This window comes from Augochlora pura, chromosome 3 (genome assembly GCF_028453695.1).
Source record: "Augochlora pura isolate Apur16 chromosome 3, APUR_v2.2.1, whole genome shotgun sequence".
Taxonomy (NCBI): domain Eukaryota; kingdom Metazoa; phylum Arthropoda; class Insecta; order Hymenoptera; family Halictidae; genus Augochlora; species Augochlora pura.
This window is the reverse complement of record NC_135774.1, coordinates 8,232,212-8,258,069: the sequence shown is the minus strand read 5'-3', so window position 1 is coordinate 8,258,069 and position 25,858 is coordinate 8,232,212. Positions and strand designations below refer to the sequence as shown.

Sequence of the window (25,858 nt, the reverse complement as noted above, 5' to 3'; positions counted from 1 at the left end):
ATACACTATGGAAGAACATTTTATATTCTATCAATTTATTTAAATCAATTGATTTAAATTATTTCTATATGAAATATATTATCCTACATAAAATTACTTTCTGTATGAATTTCTGGATAAATCAAATCTTATTTGTATAGAATTTTATTCGAATGAATCGATAGTGTCGAATAAAATCGTAGTCGAATAAATTTTCGACCGAATATTTATTCGTTAATATGTAATACAATTTTATTCGTTAGCATTTATCTTTCATCCGTCATCCGAATAAAATTTTGTCTAACCTTGCTTATCTCGATCATTGCAACACTTGCCTAGTTTATCTTAGACACTCATCAACGTCAGTTTGTCGACTCGATTATCATTCTGCATTGTTTTACGTCGCACAATAGTGATCTATATAATTGTTTCATCCATTGTGTACGATCTTATCGATCAGCTGATCGATTACCCTGTGACATTAGACTCATTGTCACGTTCTCACGTGCTAAACAAAATTGCGCGTGCTTATCAAATGAATCTTGCCCTACAATACAATGACTGTTACGTTTGAATTGAACCATGCAATTATTTGCCAAACTGTATATCAGTGATATAAACTTTCGAATTAAACTTATTGAAAGAACGCATTTATTGTGTATCAGTATGTATAATTCCGAATATATGCCATAGCAAACCACATTTTAAAATTATTGAAGTGGTAATAAAACATTTTTTTATGCCAGAAGTTCAGAAATGTGAGATTTCATTAATGAAAAGCTGGATCTAAGAGGATCCCAATTTCATTATTGATGAATATAATTATAATCATATAGTCAAACATGCAATAAAACTGTTAGGTGTGATCGAAAATCACGGTGAATTAATAACAATAAAATGTGCGCTGATGACATCATATAATATAAAACAGTCATCTTCGGTATATAAATTAAACCAACAATCATCCTCTATCGCCATCAAAATTAGAAATTAAAATGCATATAATATACCATAATGGGAAATTTAATATATTCGAACAATTACAAAATCTTTCTTGGTACTTAATATTTAACATAGTATATACTTAATATCGTACAATTACTTTGCACATTTTCCGCGCATAAATGCCATTTGCAATTTACATATCCATTATGCATAATCGCCCGCAGTCCAATCACTAATGTACAAATTGATCCAATCGAAAGACTGAACGTTTCTCAAATTTGATATCAATTCGTAGCAGTTAAGCTGCACCATTTTCAAAGCGGCCGTCCGTCGGTCAACCTAGTTGTTCAGATGTAACCGCACGTGGCCGCACGTGACCGCACACTTTTCTATGCGTTCCAGTTATAAATGGTGCAGTTAGTCAGACTTTAATGGATACATTGAGCGCATGGGCGGAAAATCGTCTCGACCAAAGGAGCTCTGAGTGGCAGAATTGCAATGGGTTTTAATCTCGGTCGCCGCGCCTAATTGTACCCTGTTCACCGTCCGTCCACGAAGGTCGGCCATTGTTTCGTGCGAATGTTCCGCCGCGCCGTTGTTACACGCCCTTCCACGCCGCGCGAGTCGAAAATCTTCCGCGAAATGCAGTTCCCGGATTCGCGTGATCCGTATGAGAATTAATCTCCCCTTTGTACTTGTTTAAACGGCACTTTGCTTACGTAGGCCAACTGCGCGAAACCCTCGACAACTGATTTCGTCGCATATACTCGTCATTAGGTTGCTAAACAGTTAACCCTCTTAGCACTGACTAACATCGATAAGTATAATAGAATAGGTATTTAGTTTTCGTATTATTTTTATAACTGTATCTTATTAGACTAGCAGAATTTTTTCTGATCAGGTATTATAAATTTTAAGATATATTTTAAGATATAGGGTAGTGGAGCCGATTACTGTGGGGTGACCACTTGTTGTGTTTTTGGTTCATTTCCGGGCACTAACTTTATATTTATCGAATAAGGCATATTAAATATTTTTATTCCAAAATAAACGAAATAAAGAATGAGAAAATGTAATATGTCTCATTCGATAAATATAACCTTCACTATGCTTAAAAACAAGCCAAAGACACAGTAAATGGTCACCGAACAGTAATTGGTTCCACTACCCTATATTAACAATGATGTAAGTAATGCTTTACGTATCACAGAATCGAATGTAATTTTATTTTTTTTTATTAGTTAACCTGCATAAGTAAATGAGTACAACGAATGGCTACCGCATTAGTTAAAAACCGACTGTTAAAAATAATAGCACATGATTTTCAAACTAAATAGTCTGGCAAATAAGTGCCTTAAAAAATTAATCAATGTAAAAGTACTCTTTTCTTTGAAAGTTAGTTCCACAATGCAATCACATCTTTATCATAGGATTTTTCGGTCGATAACTCAATATAGTAGATTTCTTCATAAATAAACAATAGATAGCAGCACTTATGCCGACCACGGAATGAGTAATCATAATCGTTCCGAGGAAATTGTTTTTCTCTAACAGAACGATGACATTATTCCTTCCTGGTTAAGTACATTTGTATGTCACCTTGTAATGAAAATTGTGCTTCGTATTTATAGCGGCATTGTTATCTTTTTATCAGCTAGTTTAGAAACTCCTTATTTATTTACATTTTAAGGTTAACGAACTTACAGTGATAAGCTTAATGTAACATAAATCGTACGAAATTATCTTCATTACAAATTGCATACCTCCATTTTCTCATATTGTATGTTAATATCTATTGTAATTTCTTTGTATTTTATTAGGTTGGTGCCTATGAAATGTCGGATTTTTAAGCGAGTATATAAAACTGCATATCTTTTTTCAAAAGCTATTGATTTAATCAAAATGTGCCCCATTTGTTTCAGTTCACTTTTCTCAACGCGAGTTTAATTCATAGATGTCTGTCTTCAAGAAATTCTGATTTTTCGGATCAATAAACTATAGTATGGATTTTTTCAGACTGTCTCCATTTACATACTGTTTAGCCCATAAAAACTACGCATACGTCGTACAAAACAATTGCGAAATTAAATGAAGTGAAATATAAAATTTTATAAAATATAGAAGATTTATTTCAGATTTCCAGTGGCAGTGGCCTCGAGCGCAAAGGGTTAATAGTCTCTAACGTCCGAGAGGTAGTGGGGAAGTTACGAAAATGCGGTAAAATGCGAGCGCGTGATTATGGTTGTAACTAGTCTCAATTTGGAATCATACAATTCAGAGCTGTTTAACATGCTTCGCGCGGTGGGTAATGGAACAGCCACGCGCCGAGGGCTAACCTACTGGCAACGTCTTATCGGAGAGCTGACGTCAGAGAATAAAAACTCAAGTGTTTACGTTTTTCATGCTAGGGTTCATTCTATTTCTCTTAATCCCGACATTATTTATGACAGGTCGCTGTCACTTTCTTCAGCCGAACAACGTGTAATGGCAACACTGTCCTAAAACTACTCAAAATCTGCCCGAGCTTTTACGGGCTAAATAGTATATAAATGAAGACACTCTGAAATATTCCATATCAGAGTTTATTAATTCGAAAGATCAGAATTTGTTTAAGACATGCATTTCTGTATTGATATCTTGTTGAAAAGGGTGTAGCAAAGCAAACGGGGCATATGTTGATTAAATCAACAGCTTTTGAAAAAAGATATACAGTTTTATATATTTACGTAAACATCCGACATTTCATATGCACCAACCTAATATTAGATATATATTTATTACATTGCGCGAGATCTGTCACAGAACATTCACAATTAAAGCAAAATAAATTTTTAAAATAAAAAGTCTGCACATCAAAATTTATAAGAATTCCCTATTTGTTATTATAATAGAAAATTGCTATTGAACACCATAACTTTGGTCCGATAATATTTCTTTCAATATATCATATATATATGTAATATAAATAAATAATAATATAAATTTAATTTATATTGATATCTATGCTCCATTAATATCATTTTTACTTTTCATTTTCAACTTTGATCAACTGCATTCATAATTCTGATCTATTTTATATGCAGTGATTATAAAGATTAAAACACTTCGATGCATATTCGTAATCAATTATATTTAAATTATAACTAAAATAAATTAAATCAATATTTTATCAACGTGTGCTGTTCACAATTTTTAAGTCGCATTTGTTAAGATTTTGTTAACATCATCCAGTTCTAATTGCTTTTAAGTTTTAAGAGAATAAAATGTCGCTATATAAAACATGTGAATAATTGTTAGTAACTGAACAACGAATAAAGGAACAAAAGATAGAATTATTAATATTCTCTATCTCATTAATTAATATCATATAATATAATATTACAATATTATAAAATGCAAGAATGATTTGTTGAAAAGAACACGGATCATTTTCTATCTTGAAAGTTAGAAAGTGAAACTTCCAAGTTAAAAAAAAGCAGTGAGGAGAAATCTAATACTAAAACTTACCCTCCATGACGTAAACAATGGACCCGACATCTCCTTCGCGTATAATAGTCGAACCCGCAGAAAACGTAACAGAATACATGCAGTCAACAATTTCCCTGATCTGCGTCAGCTCCAAATTCTTCATAAAGTCATTGTCCAAGATGGCAGCTTTGATCAAGTCACGAGACCTGTAAAACGCAAACAAAAATATTTTCTTTAGAACGTTATTTTCTTCAACAGATAAATTCCGTGATATCTTTTCCCACGGACATTTATGCGATCACAATTGTTTTATTATACAGCGTGGTCCACCTAGAAACGTCCTATTATACATAAATAGGTATATTTATGTAGTACGTAAATATTTCCTTCAATAATGACGTCACAACAAATTTTCTTACATGGATTGGACAGATATCAAGAAATGCATAGATGCAAAAAGTAGCTTTTTTCAAAGTCATTTTTTCGAGGTTTACATCGACGTTGATTTGCATATACGTACACGTATTTTTTTATTGCGCCCTGTAGCTGCCGTTAAAATATATTTAGGCAAGTATGATGACTCGACTTTGACTAATGATCTGTGTCTACAAACAATGAAAGCGGAACGGATGAGGAAGTGCTTTCAGGAAGTGCTTCTAATAATTATTGTATAAAGTGTATAAATTATTACGATTAATAAAAATTTTAATTGATATAGTAAGACGGATGTGTGTTTGTAGTAACAGATAAGAGGTTATATGTTTATAATTTGTTGAATTTTATAATCTTATATTTTTCATAAATGCATAAAATCTGGAATCTGGTAATAATCCAATTATTTCTTGCAATGTTCCCTTGGCTTGTAAACGTGAAATTTAACATGAACATTAAATTTAACGTGAAATTTAAAACAAAATTTGACACGTCTAACATGAAGTTTATAATGTTAAACATGTTGAATTACGTTCTAAATTACTGTAAAATTGATGTTCCCCACGTTTTTCATGTTCAACATACTTATCACGTTTAACATGAAGTACAACACATTTGACATGAAGTTTAACACGAAATGTAATGTGTTAAACATAAAGTTTAACATAAAAGTCTTCAGGTGTAATCTAAAAGAAATTTCGCAAAAGGGAAGAATAGTTAAACCGCTGAAAGGAAAGTGGAAAGTAAAAGTTGCACGTTCACACAAAATGTCACTTATTTTAAATTTTCGTGACTTGTGATATTGCCAGTAACTTTCTCGATTTGGTGATTCTACCGGAATATCCATGATTCACGTAGAAGATTGCTTAATTAGATGGAAAAGTCTTAAATAGATGCAGAACAATGTGAGAAAGTTGTAGTTTAACATTCAAACGACGGATCTGTATAACAAACGTATAGTTTTTAATTATTATGCTTCGAATCATTCATAATTTTATTCGTCGATTTTGGTCGTCGTATTTCTAAATTATTTGAATGAAACGTGTGAAAATTTAAATTATTTGTCAGAATAGAGTACTAAGATAAAAACAATTGTTTTCCGGGTCCAGAAAGATCCGAGTGCAATCGTCCGAGTATTAATAACTAAAGTAAATTTTGGTTTTCGGTTTCGCGTTGAAGAATGGTATTAAATTGATTAATGTCAGCGAAAGTATAGTTATTAACTATAATTAGGATAGCAGATATAAACAAAGTTCTGGTCTTGGTCGAAAAATTGAATATACATTACTATTATTATTGCTATTATTTATTAGCATTACTATTAAAAGTTACTATTAATAATAATTAATATTAACAAATATTCAAACATCATAAAACCGGTCTTTTATTTAAAATTTCTGTTCAAAAACGTTACAAATGAATTTAATTCACACATCAGATGCAGGTTAAACATTTTTCGTGATAAGTCTCTTTGCAAATAATATGAATTTCTTATCAGAATCATGTTTGCTTCGTTTTTAACAATTTTTTCAAAAATATACTTTTCTATTCACTTTCCAGAAAAATGCACACAATATTGCGCAAGAATTTACATAAATAAATTTGAGCATTTGTCAAGTAATGTATTTACATACGTATCTATAAAGAAAATGCCAACATTAATTCCGTTTATTTACAATACTAATTTAGAAATAATGTAGCTAGTGTAATATAACTCTTTGATTACCTGTTAAATAAACGATCTGCCGAGGAAAATAACTTTTTACAGAGAAACGTGTACGAAATGTCAACATAGTCGTTGAACGTCTGGGGATATTGATAAAACGGATGGTAAAACAAAGAATTATGCTCTGAATTATGCTGCATAAAACAGAAACATTGATTTGTTCGTTCCTAGTAAACGTAGTTAACTAAGGCTACGCTCGATGTTAAATAACATTGTCAATATCGCAAGGCTCTTGATATAATCACCAGACTGTGCACCTTTATGCAAAATAGGGTATTTTTAAGTCGACTGCAAGAAACAGCAGTTAACACTATTTTTATCAAAGGGGTCAAAAGACATTTCTTTAAATTGTAATTTTCCACTAGCTTGACAAAACGGGTGAAAAAAAAACATTTTTCTAAATTGTATTTAACACTATTTTTACCGAAAGGATCAAAAAACACTGTTAAATTCTAATTCAATAACATTATTACCAAAGAATTCATCAGGCATCTTTGAAAGTTTAAATTATTTTCCAAATTTAATCACATTTCTTCAAATACTCCTATAATGATTATAATAATAATTTGTTAAAAATAGGTATGTACGACAGATTGGTAACGGTAGTGTTAAACAAAAATGTACATCTTCGCATAATTGTTATCATTTAATCAACTCATAAATATTTGAAATATTGACAGTAGATAAATTTGTTCCTATTGCATATTGTCAATACTAAAACATTGTTAATGTCATACTGATAACACTAAAATAATGTTAACATCACATTGATAATACTAAAATATTCCCAGTAGTATGTTGATAATAATAAAATTTTGTGAATATTAAATTGACAAAACTGGAATGTTATCAACGTTATATTGATAAAACTAAAATATTGTCATTATTATATTAACAAAACTAAAATATCGTCAATTTTAAATTGAGACCTCTAAAATATCTTCAGTTACATAATGTTATATTATTAATTGATACTAATGTTATATTAGTAAAACGAAAATGTTATTAATATAATATTGACAACATTGAAATATTGTCAATTTTTATTGCCAATTTCCTTTACACATACAATAATGATTATTTTCAACTAAACATTATCATGCGAGTTGTTCATGTTACAATACTAACATAGGTAGTAATAAAATAACAACATTTCATTAAGTCGTTGTCTTATACAGAAATTTTAAATACCTAATCATTTTCTAAGAAATCGGATTCTTCTATTTAAAGTGAATTTTAATAAAAAGATGCTGGGAATATAACCGCACCAAGAAATTTTAAATCGGCTAACTTTTAGAGCAAGTTCTTTAAACCGTAGAATGCAATGCAATTTAACGAATATACAATAATTAATTCGAGTTTGAAAACACGGAATGACAAAATAGATAATAAGATAATAATAATAATGGCAGTTTCATGGGCTGCACTCCGAAAGACTTCAAAGCAAATGTCGCATTAACAAACCACGTTTTAACACTTAACGATGGTTGCAGTCGATGATCCGAAGCAAATGGCTGCGTTTATTCGCGGAATGAAAGATCAAAAGCGCCGAACTATGTTTACCGTGGTGCACCTGTTATATGTTCTGCATTACCGTACATTGAGCCTCGAACGAGCATCTGTATGCAATATGCAATTATGGTGTGATAAACGTCGATTAACCCTGTGTTAGCAAACTCCTTTAATATACTATCAATAATTAGCTTCTCTCAGCACATTCCATGAAATAATAAAATAGATTTAAATAATGAAAATTACACTTTCAGTAATAATATACGTGCAAATAATTTAATTCAATTATTGGTTACGTACTGTGCAACAGTTATATGTATATATTATATATAGTTTAACTTTTATTATGTATAGTTATGTAACAATTATTAATTACACATTGTTTAGCAGTTATAAGTTACATATTCGTTAACAGTCTCCAATTTATATTGTTTAATAATCATTATCTCAATCAGTGTTTCAAGAAGTAAAATTCTTTCTAATTCAGTTTTTCATTTTATGGGGAATTATTTTTTCTGTTTTAAGATTTATTAATTAATTTTACTATTCAGAACTGGACATTTATTTAACATTTCGCTTATTATATATAACTTGCGATAGTTACTAACAAGAAATTATTAAAACAAAGTGTATTTATGTCTCGAGTTTTTGGAACATTAAATTCGAATTGCATTATTTTAACTTTTAGCTTTTGAACTTTTTATAGTTTTGCAACGTCTCATTCCCATTTCCTTTATTTTTCAAGATAAAAGATCATTGTCTCACTATCGTGAAATAATAAAAAGAAAGTGATCTATTTTTAAAAAAATTTGGAGAACATACAATAATTGTTAACAAACACTATAATATAATATTTTCAAATTTATATTATAATATAATATTTTCAAATTTATATTATAATATAATATTTTCAAATTTATATTATAATATAATTTTTTCAATTTTACACTCACTACAATATTTTCAAAAATCTTCAAAATGTTACATCATAATTCCATGTTCTGTATTTTTTAATTTTTATTGTCGTGAAGATAATAACGATGAAACAGTTTATTCCTAGTTCGAAAAAGTTCAGCAAGGCACTATTAACATCCGTTCTGAGATTGTTAAAATGCAAAAGTGCGAAAAGATTTGCAGTAGGTCGCAATCTGTTTAACAACAAGTCACGATGATTAAGAAACAGCGTGTGGAGTTTAACGAAGCACCGCGTTTTGAATTGGAAACAGTCTCGGTGCAATACCTTGTCACGTACTTTCACGGCAACGTAATTTGTATTAGCGAAATCATGATTCCGGGTTGCGTAAACATCGATCAAATTTCTCTGTTAATAATAGGTCCGTGAATCCTCTCGTGGAAGTCATCGATCTCGATGGATGGCCCCAGAATCATTAACGACTATCTCCATAGGCAAAGAAAGCAGATTCTAGACTTTCTTATTGAGTCATTCATTTATTGAATAATTCGTTACACAATAACTTTCGAGATATTCGTAATGATTACTTCACGCAATCAAGGTAGATCATTATTAGGTTTTCTGCGAATCACGTAATACATTCTACAATGAAGAGCAAAATTGAGGCAATATCTTTTAAAATGGAATAACCTTTGACAAATTATGAAATTTTAAACAGGCATTTGAAATTATTATAATAGATCTGTAACAGAAATTTGGAAATATTATAAACTGAAGGATAAAATTATTATAAAATATTTATTTATAGTCCATTTTTATTATAAATTTGAGTTTTAATAGAGCTTTAATAGAAATTTAAGTTGATTTTAAATGGCGGTTATATCAATTATAATCAATTTATTATAAATTTAAATAGATTTTTTACAAAAATTTAAATAGAAATTTTAGATTATAGTAGATTTTGATAGAAAATTAGATAAAAATTGTACACGAAGATCTCTTTCCTACAAATCCACCAATTCTTATAAATTAAACAATTCATAATTTACATTCTCCACGAGAGAATATGAAAGAAAATTGAAAACAAGTTTTAACAAATGGATTACCAAATTTACCGATTATACTGATGAATAAATTCAATTGAACGATAAAATGGCCAAAAAATGAACAACCGGCACCACTCAGCAAGTTGCCAACGAAAATTCATCGACCAGAAGCTGTTATCTTAGCGCGCCAATATGGCTGAGCATTACAGACGAACGGGGTTCCACGGTCTATTTGAACGAGAAATTAGGATTCAGATTAGATTACTTGGTTCTACAGCGTGTTCGAGGTCTAGATAATGCCTGAAACGAGAATACCTTTGCGGCTTCTGAAACTTGACGATCACTTTCGTGTCTTTGGTGAGCGGTTCCGCGGAGATGGCTTGCCTCTTCGACCTCTGGCCAGGCCCGATGACGCCGGGGACCAAGCTGAAGTCGACGATCTGCCGGAACTTGTCGATCTCGTTTTGAAGGTAGCGAATGGTGGCATCCCGTTCGTCGATCGCTCTTTCTAATATCTCGATCACTTCGTCGCGGCGACGCAACGCCTCCGTCCTCTCGTACAGCAGCCGCTTCAGGTCCCGGATCGAATCCATGGTCCCTCGGACTTCCGGTCGGCACTTCGATCAAGATCTACTTCTTCTGGCGACAGTTCTCACCGGGCCACGTGCCATACACGTTTCGAGTCTTTCTCGTACAGCAATAATTTTATTTTTAGAGCGCACAGATTTCCTCCCCACCACTTCTCGGGCGATATTTTATTGGTTCGCGATGGTTCGATGGGGATTTTTAGACTTTCTGTCCAAGGCGAAGGTAGCTCAAGTTATCACATAGTTCGTTTCGTTGACCGATGCTTCTTGATAGGGATGAAATTGATTAGAACAAATTTTTAATATAAAATTTAATTGTCAGAGATTTATGATAGGAATTAAATTTTATAGCAAAAATTTATTATATTTGGGCTTATTCTTACTCAATGTCAATCAATCTTACGTTTCGTTGTTTGAGATTGTTGGTGTTTGGAATAATCGAGTTTATGATTTGGGTTTTTGTATCAATATTTAGTTATCAATGTTTAGAAATTGGAGTAAATGTAATCATGAAATAAATATACATTTCTGTTTGCTTCTAACAAATTATTCTCTTTTGAATTTTTCTTCGTATATTTATTTTATGAACAACTCTGTATGATAATATTATTCTAACTGTTAGGATAAGTATAGCGTATGTTATTTCATATAGTTCAGTCAGCATTACCATTACTACTCACAAACAAGATTTTTACTGCTAACAACAATTTTTATAAGCACTAATTTTTATTTGCTTCGTTCACTTCATAGATCAACTAATAGACATTTTTATACAATAATATAATGTTTGTCGAAAATTTTATATTATACAAAGTACGTGAACTAAATAGAGATATTTATACAATATTTATGTAAGAGTTTTCAACTAATATAAATATGACTGTCAACCTAGACACGAAAATGTCGCTACGAACATAATTGGCAGAATTTCAAATCGGAAGAATGATTTTTCTGCTAATGTTCGGAGAAGTCTGAAACGCCATAACTAATTTTTCGGATATGATTAACGACGACACGGTGATTTTGAAAATATTTGATATTTTTGTACAGTAAATCTGCGCATTAGATTTGAGTGGTTCAGACACCTACAACCAAACTATTTTTGAAATTTATGCTATCCAATATTTCATTGTGGAGGTCAGAGTCGGACAGGACTCGTGTAAACGGTCATTTAAATGATTATTTGTTATTAAAACAAATATATTACAGCAAAATTATTTGCTGTTTGGAAGTTTAAATAAAACACAAAAATAATTACTTATTATTTATATGGATCTAAATAAATCTATAAATATAATTTCAGTTGTTACTTATTCAACTAATATTTATTCCACGATAAACTAAACAAAAAACAGAACTATTTATTATTTGCTTTTTACCCAAATACAAATTAAATACATTATATTTGCAAAACTAATGTACGAAATATCCATTATAAAAAATAACATTATATTTGCGAATTATAAATGAATGATTTCAATGACTTTTATTAAATAAACAATTTAATCACTATTTATAGAGGATATACTAATTTAATTTGTAATTTTTTATTTGAAAGAAAATTTTCCCGACTCCGTTGAAGGTTCGTTAATCTTGTTTGTTTTTTTACGATGCTTTGTCTATCGATAAGGCAAAATGCTTGAAATTTTTATCTTCTCGAAAGGTATTTTATTGAAAAGTCGAATGATCGATAAGCCAATCGAATTTGATTCATGTCTTCGGATTCGTACGATTCTCCGGAAATAACTCGATATATTTGGAATCTCATGATCGATACATCTGCTGTCCGGGAAGATAGTAAACTATTTTCGAATTCGCATGATTATGGCGATATACCTGTGCGTATCTCACGATCAAAGTTGTTATTTACCAATTTTTACATCATTTTAGTACATTGATATATTATACTGAACATTTCGAGCTTCAAATATTTCTACTCTGAGAAATTCGTCAACCCGTCTTCTAAAGCCATAACAATACATCAGTCTCATCGAACTCGTGAATCATGCGTGCCAAGAATCTTGTAAATGTCAAAACATACTTATAAGAAATAAAACATTTTATTTGCTTTTATGCTTATGATTAAGCTGTGAATGTCTATGCAAAATAAACATTGTCTGCATTAAATGAACGTCACGGAAACTAAAAAGCAAGTTCGTTCTTCCTTTAATCATTTTAGTAAATTGAAAATAATTCATTAATATTAAAACATTTTGAAGCTTTTTGCTATTTTATTTTGCTAATTTATTTCTTATTTCGATTTTTATAAAATGAACGATAAAAAATGAAATTTACTTAAACGTCCACAGTACAATAATTACCCTATGGACTTTATGCATTATGACAAAAATGGGTAATTAAAATTTTGTTGTTTTTAATTCACTTAAATAATTAAAACAAATTTTATGTGACTCCTTTTAGATGCAGCCTTCGAAGATAATTTTTATTTTACATAAAGATCTTCAGTATAATAATTAAGAAGCTCCTGAGAATAAGAACAATGATACACCGAAATTAAGAAACAATGAAAATTCATATTCTAATTTTTACTTTTACCATAAGCAATTTTCGAGACAACAAATAGAATTTATCCCCGCTCTAGCTTTTATAAAATAACTTATGAAAATCTGTTTTTACACAACAATCCACAGCATAGTAATCAGACAGGTGGAATGCTACACCAAAATTAAGACGCAATGAAAATTCATGTTCTGATGTTGAATCAAAGATTATCAACGATTCTGGAGACGGAAAACATCCAGTACCGCAATCGGCCGGCTGCAATTGAAGTGCGCGATGGCATTTTTGTTCTTTTTTTCTGCAGTCATTTGTCCGGCTTGAAATTAACTATTCCGATTGCATAATGGTCGTTTCAAAGGCTCAGTGTTCTTGAGCGTCTTAGACCAATGCGGAGGGAGCACCTGTGTGTCATACTTTCGAAAATGACCGTGGAATAACAATGATTGACACCCGTGATTGGCGGTCTGTGGAAATCGGGACGGATAAAGTTTGCTGTCGAGTCATGCGGCGCTTTGATTCGCACTTTTTTCGGATATCGCACCTCCCGAAAATGTGAACGATACTCGAAACCTTGAGAAGACATAAGTGTGACGTTTATTCATTGACTGTGAAACTTCGTGCAAATTCTAATTTCACAAATCGTATTTTCTGAATTAATTACAGATTCCATGGACTTGTTACACAAATCAATTTACTTCAATATTTAAAGAATTTGAAGAGCCAGTGCCATTATATTTCATTTATTAAAATTCTCGTGAAACGAGATCGTCATCTGTGTAAACTCGCGACGGTATTTATGTTGACACGTAACATGTTACAAACAATTAAAAATGAAATTAATTATATAAGTGTAGGAGCTTATATATTGTGTAGATTGATGCTTATCGAAGTTTAACAAACGGAGCCAAAATGCCTAATGTAAACTAATGCCTAACTAATGCCTAACTAGTGCCTAACTAATGCCTAAAATGTAAACTAAACCCTACAGATATAAAGTTATGTAAAGAAGCAAGATATTTAATACAACTTCCATTATTGTAACTTTTTTTTTAGTATCAACTTTGATATTCTCTGGCTTTTTTTATTTTTAAGAGGCGAGGTGGCATACTTTTTATTAATTTTTTCAGCCTAGTGAAGCTTATTTTATTTCTTTTTTCTTCAACAACTCTATAAATTTCGAGTTTGTGTATCTTTCAGTTTCAATTATTTGTGGAAGAAAATTTATATTGTTGGTTTCAGAGAATGTTTTTGCAACCCCTGAGGCGTGCGTTGGGACGCTATCTTGCTAAAAGACGAACGATGTATTTCTCTTAAATTTATGCATTGAAGAAAACAAATTGCCCTGTTATAATTTAACATACTTGGGGCCGGACAATTTTTCTTTAATTATTGCAGAATTTCCAATTCGATCGTTAATAAAAGAACCCCATATTATAATGGTACGGTCGCCATGTTTCACGGTTGGAGTCACAAGAATTGGATTAAGCGCATCTCCTACTTTTAACTATACATATTGTCTTCTTTTAATTAATTTCATTTCAAATTTTGATTTATCACTTCAAATTACTACACAACAGAAATAAAGCATAAAAAATGTAAAAATTTTAGACGTGCGAACAAATTCGCTGTCCGTTTATTAATAATCGGATCAGAGTACTGGCAATTTTAATTAATACACGCGTTGTTTCATATTTTATACAAGAAGTTGAACATAACATTCAGATCTTTAACATAAAAATATGCTGTGTGATAAATATACGATAAACGGTTCCAGAGAATTTGAAAACATTTCTTAACTAAACGGTTTCATTAAAACAACTTTTCAAAGACGTTGATATGTAATTTTGTATTGTTTATCGGAGATTTTTCGGTGATTCTCCGAATTTATCGATCTTTTCATTTCGTCTATATTTTCGTTGGTTATGTATTACATACACGTATATGCACGTATATACTATTACATACATGTATATAATTTTGTATACACTCGCAACCAACTTTGATCCGTAATAATTTATGTATAATAAAAACCTGACAGTAACAGACAGAATCTAGCGTGGAACTTTAAAATGGACTCGCTGATAATCATGGCAATATTGATACAACCTAAACCCAGAAACAAAAGAAAAGTATGGTCAACTATTTGTAAACTCGTTACAATTCCGTTACCTAATCGTTTTCAACAGGTAATTGTCAAGCGTTAAAAGTTTTTAAAAGCTGTGGCTGGCTATTCGGGACTACATTCTCGACGATTCAGATGCAATCTTATCTACGCCCACAGATTAGTAACAATTAATCGCGCGTCGTGTCGATCAGTCACAGACCACCCATTTGATCGACCAAAAGCTTTCCGATATTCGAGCAACACGTTCACTTTTCACATTGTGCACAACACGTCGCGTCGGTGTATTTAAAACGTTCGAAGGTTGTCCATGAACTTCTACGATCCACGAGCCATCGGGAACGCAATACGCTTGTGAACACGCGCGGATTTCAATGACTCCAAAAATTTGTACGTACGCGTCGTCAATGGCCCCTATTCGACCAGTTGGCGCAAAGCTGACGTTTCATTATTGAAAGGATGATTTAATCAATTGGACGCGGACAAGAGGCGAAGAACCGACGCTTCGGGCAGCCTCTATCAAACTGATTACGAGATCGTGAATTCGTTCGACAGAACTCGATGGCTTCTGAGCCGATCGATCAGTGCGAGAACATGGCACACAGTGAAAAGGTACCATTTTAATTGTATGTTATTGCCGGTTCTGCGTATTGTGCCGTTACGTGAAAATTCCTTTATTAAATATACGAGCAATAATTAATATACTGTCTAACTAAATTGATCGAAATCATTTTCCACGAGTCCCGAGTGCCATGATTATTTATACAGTTCTTCCGATATACTAAATTTTGTAACATTCGCTTGCATAATTAAAACATAAATCTCGAATAGCAATTAGTACTGTGTCTAATTAAAAACTGATCGATCGAAATAAATTTTAAATCCTATTATAAATATTAATTCCATGATTCTAGGAAACCGAATATCGTCACAATAAATTTCGTCAACAATCTTAAACAGAAACAGGCGCTATGTTTAATTAGAAACTAGCTAATGAAAAATTTTTTTTAAAAGTCCAAAGTATTGCAGTTATTCGTGATAAATAGCAATTTAAAAGAATTCAGTCAGGATGTATTTGAACAAGTTGAAGATGCTAGGATTATTTATGCACTACTGCCAAGATATAAAATTTTCTAACAATAGATCATTTATAGTAACAGTAGCAGTAAACATTTATTTCAGTTTCTCTTTGGCCTTAAAATCGATTTTAGTTTTTATGTTTTTATAACAAGATACTGAACAGTCATTTATATAATTAATGGATTAATTTGAATTTATTATTAATTTTGAATTATTTCATCTAATTAAATACAATTTAGTCAAATCGAATCTCAAACAGTCCAAAGCGCTGCGATTATTTATGCGATTGTATTAAGGACCTATGTTTTTAAACAACGATAAATTACTCGCGATAATAATGTTTGCTGTGTTGAAGTTTGAACTTTTATTTTTAAAACGAAAGTAAGTCAGTTTTAAAGGAAAATTGTTTGGACAATCATTTTAATTTATTCTAAATAATGCTGAAGGAAAATGTTCAAACAATGTGAATATTTATGAATGTATAATTATACGAATTTTTGAAAAATTCCCTATTTACATATCGTTTAATTTTTCCAAGTATTAAATATTATGACAATGCGTTCTATTGAAATCGTGTTTTGGGGAAATCGACTACGAATTTTATATGTGTACGATAAAAATAATTACATCGAATTTGAATCATTAAGAACATTTAAAGAATTTAAAAATACTGTTGCATTAATTTCTACCGATTAGAAACGATTTAGAAACAATTAAGAAACGAAATAAATGTCTATATTTATATTAGTATAGATATTTTATACTTGGTCTAAAAATCCGCGATTTTGTTATAAAAGACACAACCAATATCGTTCAACAATCTTTTTAATTCGATGTGAACAAAACTGTAAATTATAAATTTAGACATTTCTTGGGCTTGTTGAAATGAACCTAATTAATGAAAACAGAAGAATTTTTAAGTGGTATTTAGTGCAAACAGTTGCGACGACATAAATGCACAATAGCATTGCGCGTTTGTTTCGAAGTGTTACATTTGACGCATTTGAATGAAGATTGGCCAATGCATCAACGTGTGCAATTAAGTGAAGTGGGACGAAACGAATCGTCGTTGAATTAGAATTGTGCAGCTTGTGGAACATTTTGCTTACGTATCATAAAACTATTTTTACCGATCTATTGAACATACCCATTTTCAACAAAAATTCAATTTGAAAATTATTACGGGAAAAATTGGAAAGTTGATTAACGAAAAATCAAGCTCGGAAAATATTTAATTTAAATACGTAATTCTAATACGTAATAAATAATATATTGTAATTATATGTAAATTAATATTTCAGAAATAGAATCTCTGTGATATAACAATCTCAAACTAAAAATTTAAACAGAGCCTATTAACTCTTTTGGTGAAAACAGTGTTCAAATCCAAATTTGAAAGTCGATTGTGGAACAGTAATTGAACTTGGAAAATTAAGATGTTAATATTTAATTGTACGAAGGTGCCGTTGGAATCTTTGGTAAAAACTGTGTTAATCAGTTTCATTGATAAACATTTAATGCCGGCGTGGTGAATTTCGGATCGTGAAACGTTCGGTGAAAATAAATTCGAACGTGACAAGCGAGATGTATAAATCAGCGTGATTCATTTCGACAGATTGAAAGATAAAATATCAGCCATTATATCATTCGGATAACATTCATTAATATGTAAGGATGCCGAATAGTCGAATAAATGTACAAGATACGAGAACTACGAAAACGAATGAACAATTAATTCCAATGACATGAGTTTGAATTATTTTTTCGAAAATACCTTCGCTTTGGTGCGACGAACGTACGATGTGTTTTAACGTAAAAGTTGACGTTTCTATTATTAGTCACCACTATATATCTTTTTTTTTAAAGCTTTGTTCAACTGTTGCTAACTACTTTGCTGCTAATGACCTAGTAGCGGGTTTTACAGCGAAATAGTAAAACAGAGATGACGCACAGTTGAAAAATTGTTATTTCACTGTCAAGCCACTGTGTAACTAATTTCAATTTTCATATGCTTCATTAAGATTCATAGAAGAACTAATGTATCTTGAACAATATGTTGGATGATATTGATAAATAGAATTATAAGTGATTTATAATATTAGAAGTAGTGTCCGAATTGTATTAAAAAAAGTAATTACGTCATAAATTAACGTTACTAGCATATTATGCACAATCTACTAAAATTGTTAACAGATAAAATGATTTTTTTATTTAACTCCTATATATAAATTTGATAATTTACTCCTGTAAATTAATGATGCGATTGAAAAATTAATTTTGTCTTTGAGAAAATTCGTTGAGAGAGCGCTTTGAAGTTCTAATACGTAAAGTTCCATTTTTTGAGAAAATTGGGACAAACGAGTGTACAGAAATAGCCTCAGACTTTCCTAATTAGTTTCATAAGAAACGATTCTATTCTGGACTATCGAGTTATCCTTCCGCGAGAAATTATCTTTTCCGGTTGCACGGCTATTGCAGGCACAATCACTGCATATCCACAAAACCGCATATTATCTAATTCAGAAACTAATGTGCCAGCAAGTGGCTCGCATATTTCCTTTACTTTTAAAATAGAACTGGATATGCAATGACTCCAAGGAGTTATCGCAGAGATACTCGCAGGATACTCGCGAATTGTCGGTATTTATATAATGGTAGTAATAATAATAATATTACTATAGCTATTATGATAACAGTCATAAGAATAATAGAACTATTACTATTATAATAGTAGTAATCATAATAAGATTACTATTATCGTTATAATACTACTACTAATAATAATGTAATAATACTATTATAATAATAGTAATAATAATAGTAGTATAATAATAATTGAACGGGTTAACACCCTTTGGTACATGAACGCCTTTTAACGTCAACAAAAATGAAATCTTAAATATTTAAATTGTTATAATTCCGTAAAAACGAGAGGTACAACAATAAACCTGGACTCGTTTCAAAGCTTAAAGCTTCTATTTTTATAATACACGGTGCTTTTTTTCCTTATATGATTTTATATTTTATAAACTTTCTTGATTTCTTTACGGATTACAAGTGGTCCATCTTTTTACACAATAAAAATAAAATAAATAATAAAACAAGAAAATAAAATAAGATAAGATGAAATCAAATGAAACAAAATGCAATAAATTAAACTCAAATAAAACAAAATGCAATAAATTAAACTCAAATAAAACAAAATGCAATAAATTAAACTCAAATAAAACAAAATACAATAATTAACATGACGATTTTAATACGATTTTACACGGTATCACAGAAAGAAAACCGACGATACAAGTTTGCTCAAAAATGCTACGAATTGAAACGACTCCAAAAATGTTAAACAATTACTTTCACGAATGAATCTATCACGCATTCAAAGATCGAAACTTCCTCTTTACAACGACACTTTGAAACTCGTTGCACAATTTTTTTTTTATCAATGTATGGAAGAGAAACGTGGAACACGTTCGGTCGAATAAAGCCTTTTAAAGGTAGTACACCTTTCATTTGAAGTTTAACAGTATGACTAGCAAAAAGTCGTACAGCAATGTTTCTACAGACGTTTGAATCCGTAACATTTTGAAGAAAAAGCGTCTCCAGTCTTTCATTTGCTAGACAATGCAAGAGCAAGTTGCAAGAATATGAACAGAGCATTGCAAAAGCAGAAGCTTCAAGCGTAAAAATGAACCTAGATCTATTGTTGTACAGTTACTTTTCGTAAAATTGTAATGATGGTTAATTTATTGTGATACAAATTGATTTTAATATAAAGTGACATTATTCCATAACGTCAATCAATTAAAGAAATCAAATTTTGTGACGTTGCAAGAATGCATGTCCTATATAGCATCAATCTTTAAGATGTAAGATATTATTGTTGTATTGTACATCTACATATAGTGCCATTATAAAGAACTGTCAGTCGAGATTCTAGATTTAGACCTAAACAATGAAAACATTTCTTCTGGACAAAAGAGAGCAATTATTAAACTAATACTAGATTTCAGCATCGATAGCTACTGCACTCCTTTCTATGCAGCTCTTTCCATAAACAAATAACTTAGGCTGATTAAAATGAAAATTAAATTTTTTAGTAAAAAGAATTGAACAACAATTACTGCATTACATTAAAAAAGTCGAATTCTTTGAAATAAAATCATTATTTAGCACAGTGATTATTAATCTTTGCGAAGCGCTGTGGCCGTGTCAATTTTGACCTACACTGTTTCTGTCGTTCGCTAAATTTTTTAATTTTCGGCAAGTAAATAAAGTAAATAAAATAAATTGCGATAAGCTTTTGAAAATTGTTGAACAAAGCACAGGATTGTTACAAACACCTTATATACTAAAGTCGATAAAATGGCGCGAGAGTTAATCATCAAGATGTCGAGCGTCTTTCATCAATTCAAAACAGAACGCTAAGAAATAAATAACTTCAACATCTCTATCGATATATTTCGCGACGATTGTTTCTATGGAGAATTCAACACACATTTGCTAGATTAACGATCAAACATAAATCCCTTATCAACATCATTAAACATCACGATGCCAAACACTGAACACCTTGCTCGACTTGGAAACGAAACCTTTTCGAAATTAAACGTCGACGTATTTTCAGAAAAATGCACATATTTTACCATTTCAACGTAGAACGCTACGAAATAAATGGTCTCGACGTCTCCATCGACATGTTCCTAGAAGATTTATTTTTTTTTAAGCGTAAATACCAAATACGGGTCCATCAATTCATTATCCGTGGCAGCAACCACCGCGACATTAGTGATCTCGCGTAAGACTATTCGGCGCTTAAAACAGCAATCTATAGAATAAACATCTCCGAAGTGTCCTTTGACATGTTTCGAGAGAATTAATCCAGTAAAACATTCTTACACGGTATTCCTTCAAGCCGCAAAATTCTCTCCTCATTTTAATACGCGAACAAACCCATAAATTCATTTTATTGGTAATCACCGCGGCACCGACAATCTCACACCTTTTACAATTCCAAACAACGAAACTCTTTGATTCAAACAATTTGGTCACCGCGCACATCCTCTCAAAAATACAGTGATGCGAATAGTTATTAAATGGCACACGAAGTAACTTTTACATTTTTAGTGATATTCAATGATAAATATTTATCTTTATTACGATTATTTAGAGTTTCAAGATACATTTATGGATGATTTATTTTATATATATTACTTGTTGGCCAATAAACATCGTTAACAATCAAAATGAATGCCTCATTGTTACTTTAATAAATTAAATCAATTAAATTAATATAATCAAAATCATATTTGTGTATTTCTTTATTAGAGATAATAGAAAATAGAGATATAAGAATATAGTCATTCTGGTTTATCAGTAAAAATATAGAAATTAAAGTTAATAATACAGTAAAATAGAAAAATTGTTTTATAATTATTTATAGCACTATAGGTGATCTTTAGCTGAGACGCCTTATATATTTAAAAAGAGACTTAACAAGAAATATTCGTGTATTTCAATTTTCTATCGTTACTAATATAAAAATGTAAATATATGGTACATTATTACGATTTTTAAACAAATATCAGCAACAACGTAAACGTTACTTCGACTCCACAATCATTAAATTGCGGATTTCTTTACTTCTTAAATCATTAAAGGATATATCAAAGGATTCGTTACTTCTTATATCATCGTAATTACATATTTCAACAATTCATCCTTGCCATTAATTCACGAAACCCGCAATCTAATAATTATTTACGCCACTGTGCCGGACAACCGAAAATACTTTTTCAAGTCCGACAGGAACTCCGCCAAAGAATTCCATGAAATGATCGAACCAAATTGACCAATCAACCAGCGGAACGAATTGAACGCCGGACCGATCACGGTACGTTCGCCGGAAAACCGAAGAAGAGGAGATAAAAGTAGACACTGTCAACGGAAGAAGCACGCGATTCACTTAGCACGCGGTTGCGCGGAGCGGCCGCCACCTCAAAGGTTCACCGTTAAACTGATCGGAAAGGACCGCGGGCCACGGGCCACGGGGACCGGCAAGGCTGTTGGTCGCGTAGGGCGGTAACGACTAACAAGCGGCCAGTTCGCGGCACAGTCTATTTTTGAGATATAATCGCGACACGAGCTTCCTCGAAGCCAGAACGCGCGCGCGGTCCGTCGACGAGCTGGCTGCGACGTCTTTCGAAAAATAGGCCCCCTTTCACCGTGCCCGCTGCCTGCCACCGCCGTACGACACCGTGTTACCTGTACGAAAGCACCGAGTGCGTGACTAGCGTGGCCCATGGGGACCAGGTCGGTCCCATTCCTTCCATGGTTTCATCGATTTTGCCGGAAAATTAGGTCGGATCTGGAATTCTCGACACGGCAACGACTGTCCCGAGAACTTCGAAATTGCCGTAAAATGTCAACTATTTTAGTCGATTCGAGTCAAATTACAAAGCCAAGTTATACCACGTCGAATGTTCTTATTAATAGAGTTGAGAAATTATAATGGTTTAGCGTGGACACTGAAAAATTGTTATATCGCATTTCAAAATGATTTTAATACTATACAATTTTTGAAATAACAAATACTAGAATTTTTGTACAGTGTCTACAAAAGGTATTAATGTTAAATAATAAATATTAAAGGTATAGATATCTATATAAGACAATTTTCATATAAAACAACTTTAAAATTTATATAAGACCAAAAGAATTAATTCTTTTTAGTCGAATATTTTATTCCATTATTTTATTATGAGTCATGAATTGTTCCATATATTTATTCCAATTATTCGTTATTTGAATAAATTATTCCCGTATTTCTTTCGAATAGTGCTCGTAAAGTTACTCGACCGATAATGCAAATAATTGTTGACTTTCTCTTTGTTTTTTACGAAGTGTGCGAATGATACAGTGTAATCTTTACGAAATTATCTTTATTGTTAGTAATATTATTGTGTAGTACATTAGAAAACAGAAGATGATTACATGTTCATCAGGTACAGTCGAGAACATAAGATCGAAACGAACAGAAAGAAAGAAATTGGTAAAACGCATGGAAGTTGCAAATCTTCTTCAAAATGGAGTCTCACGCATTGCAAGAAATACGATTGAACAATGATTTGTCCGAGAACAATGTTTAGTCAATCTTAATTTGTCCGCTATTTATGAGCATTGGCAAATGCAAGTTTCGTATTTTAATTTTTGAAAATCACAATGAGTATTTGTTTTTTACGTAGTCTTAAATATAGCTCTGAAAATATTTCAACTGTTTCATCGTTGACTTTTACATTACTATTTAAATTTTATTTAGCTGTAATATCAGTTCCAGAAAAAGAACGATCCTCGATATGCAAACAATGGACGCGAATATTTATTTTCTTTCAGTCGTTATTCGTAACCTGTCTGATACTTGTATCTGAAAGGTAGACTACTTATATGTCTGACGTATTTTTACGTGACAACCTGTATAGCGTTATCAATGTTCTACAGTATTGAAAGACGATTCCCAGGAGTATAATGAACATATACTTTCGATTACTTAACCGCGAGGTATGTGCATCTGAAATAGAAATTACAAAGCTTTCAGACGTAAATATTTTGAGGTTAAATGGTTGAAAATATATCATCAATATATTCGTTGGATTTGATTTTTCATTTTCTATAAAGATGCGTATGATTTTATTGAAAAAATAAATGAAAATAACTAGTCGAGAAAGTATTGAGTAGCTTTCAGACGCAAGTATTTCTCGATTAAATGAAATTAAATAGTACGGTTATTATACTCATTCGTCTCGTGTTATCATGCTTTAAAGGAATCTCGAAAGCAAACTACGAAATTTGTTTACTTCTGATTACCATAATTTGCAAAGCTTCAGAAGAAGATCGATTCTGTTTTATTCTGCCTCAACTGGTATGGTAACGCGCCGTTCATGGTAGTCAGGTGACCAGAAACATAAGAACAATTGACTTGCTCAAATATCGCAGCCTTATAGAAAGTGAAACCTACGTCTGTAGATTTAAAAAAGAAACAGGCTAAATAAATAAGTAACAGTTATATAATATGCACGTAACGATTGAAATGAATATTCGTTACCTACGATTTACAACTGTTACTGTACACGAAATATTTCCGAATACTACGGAATTGTAATACCTTATCGACCTGAATAAATTGCAAGATAGTAATGGTTATATTTATCGTTACTACAATTTTGTTTACATAAATATAGATCGTGGAACTAGTTAGTCTTGTTGGTTTTATGAAAGCGAAAGTATTTTTGTCCTTTCTTTAGACTACTGGTTTGAAATACGTCTTGGGAATCGCTGTAATCAGAATTGTGCTGATTTGATTACATCGTAATTCATAATCTCAATTCCATTACATTGTAATTCGTAATTAATGTATCTGAATCACTTAGTTTTTGTAATTATACCCTTACTGAATTATGAATGACATTATGATTTAATTGAACATAGATCTTAATTACAAATAACAATGCTATTGAATTATATTGTTACTTGTAATTATTACTTGTAATTAATCGTAACTACCTTTAATTAATTTTAGCTATAATTCCTTGAGTAGGTAATTCAATTGTAATTCTGCACAATTGTGATTGAAATACGATCATTTTTTAAACTTGTTATATGAAAAGGTGTAACAATTAATATGAAAATGCAGAAGGAAGTAAGAATCAACTGCTTATTCGAAGTAAGCGAAATCAATACAAATTCCACTGCAATAAGCTGATGATTAAAAAAGTAATATATGCCCAATACGTGGTTTGGATCGAGATTAAACAGTTAACGCAATAACTGTTTCAAGATACAATAACATTACTATGCTAGACCGTCTACTTGCGAAACACTATAGTGTAAATGTTCTTCTTACGAATCTGGAACGTTTAGCAAAATAGAATTGTCAGAATTATTAGTAAAAATCAAGTATACTTATACAACGTTTTACATTGTGCTACGTTTATGTACGAGAAAATAAGGAAGTGTTAGGTCGCTAAACACAGTTTGAAAACCTTATTCCAAGATAAGATTAACAGGTTCATTATAATGCACCGTATCTGCGACGCGGGTACCAGAAACGTATTATAATTTCGTTTAATTTTAGACTGAACGATAAAATAGATAGTGCAATATTTCTAAAAAAGAAACCGCAATGTGAATACTAATAAAAATATTAATTATTTATCATTGTTAACCCTGAAAATATTGAAACGAACCAATTACCCTATCCGTTAATAATGTCAGATTGTCATAAGTCTAACGAGTACGTGCTATTTCAAAACCTGTTGTAATATCGATCTCCAAAAATTGATTAACTCTGTTAAATTGACTTAATTAGAATGTCTTCGTCTTTTATAAATAATACAGTCCTAGCCAAAATGATAGCACATAGACGCGTGCTGTCTTTATTTCCTTGTGCTAGGATTATGTTAGTATAATAATTTTTACGTATCTTCCACAAGTGTATAAACATTGATAAAGTGACCGATGCTTTATAAT

The 25,858-nt window shown here is 31.3% G+C and overlaps 1 protein-coding gene across 2 annotated transcripts in view; it reads right to left on the bottom strand.

Annotated features, from left to right (window-relative positions):
- The window catches only part of For (cGMP-dependent protein kinase for), a 158,858-nt gene that overhangs the window by 71,762 nt on the left and 61,238 nt on the right, over positions 1 to 25,858 (bottom strand). Inside the window, exons 1-2 of one of the 2 annotated variants that reach the window (XM_078176490.1) lie at positions 10,337 to 10,864; positions 4,432 to 4,598 (exon numbers count right to left, since the gene is read on the bottom strand). In XM_078176490.1, coding sequence (XP_078032616.1) covers positions 4,432 to 4,598; positions 10,337 to 10,614 — 445 coding nt within the window. In that variant the 5' untranslated portion in view covers positions 10,615 to 10,864. Of the gene's footprint in view, positions 1 to 4,431; positions 4,599 to 10,336; positions 10,865 to 25,858 lie in introns of those variants that run through there. The other variant, XM_078176487.1, reaches the window with a different exon arrangement.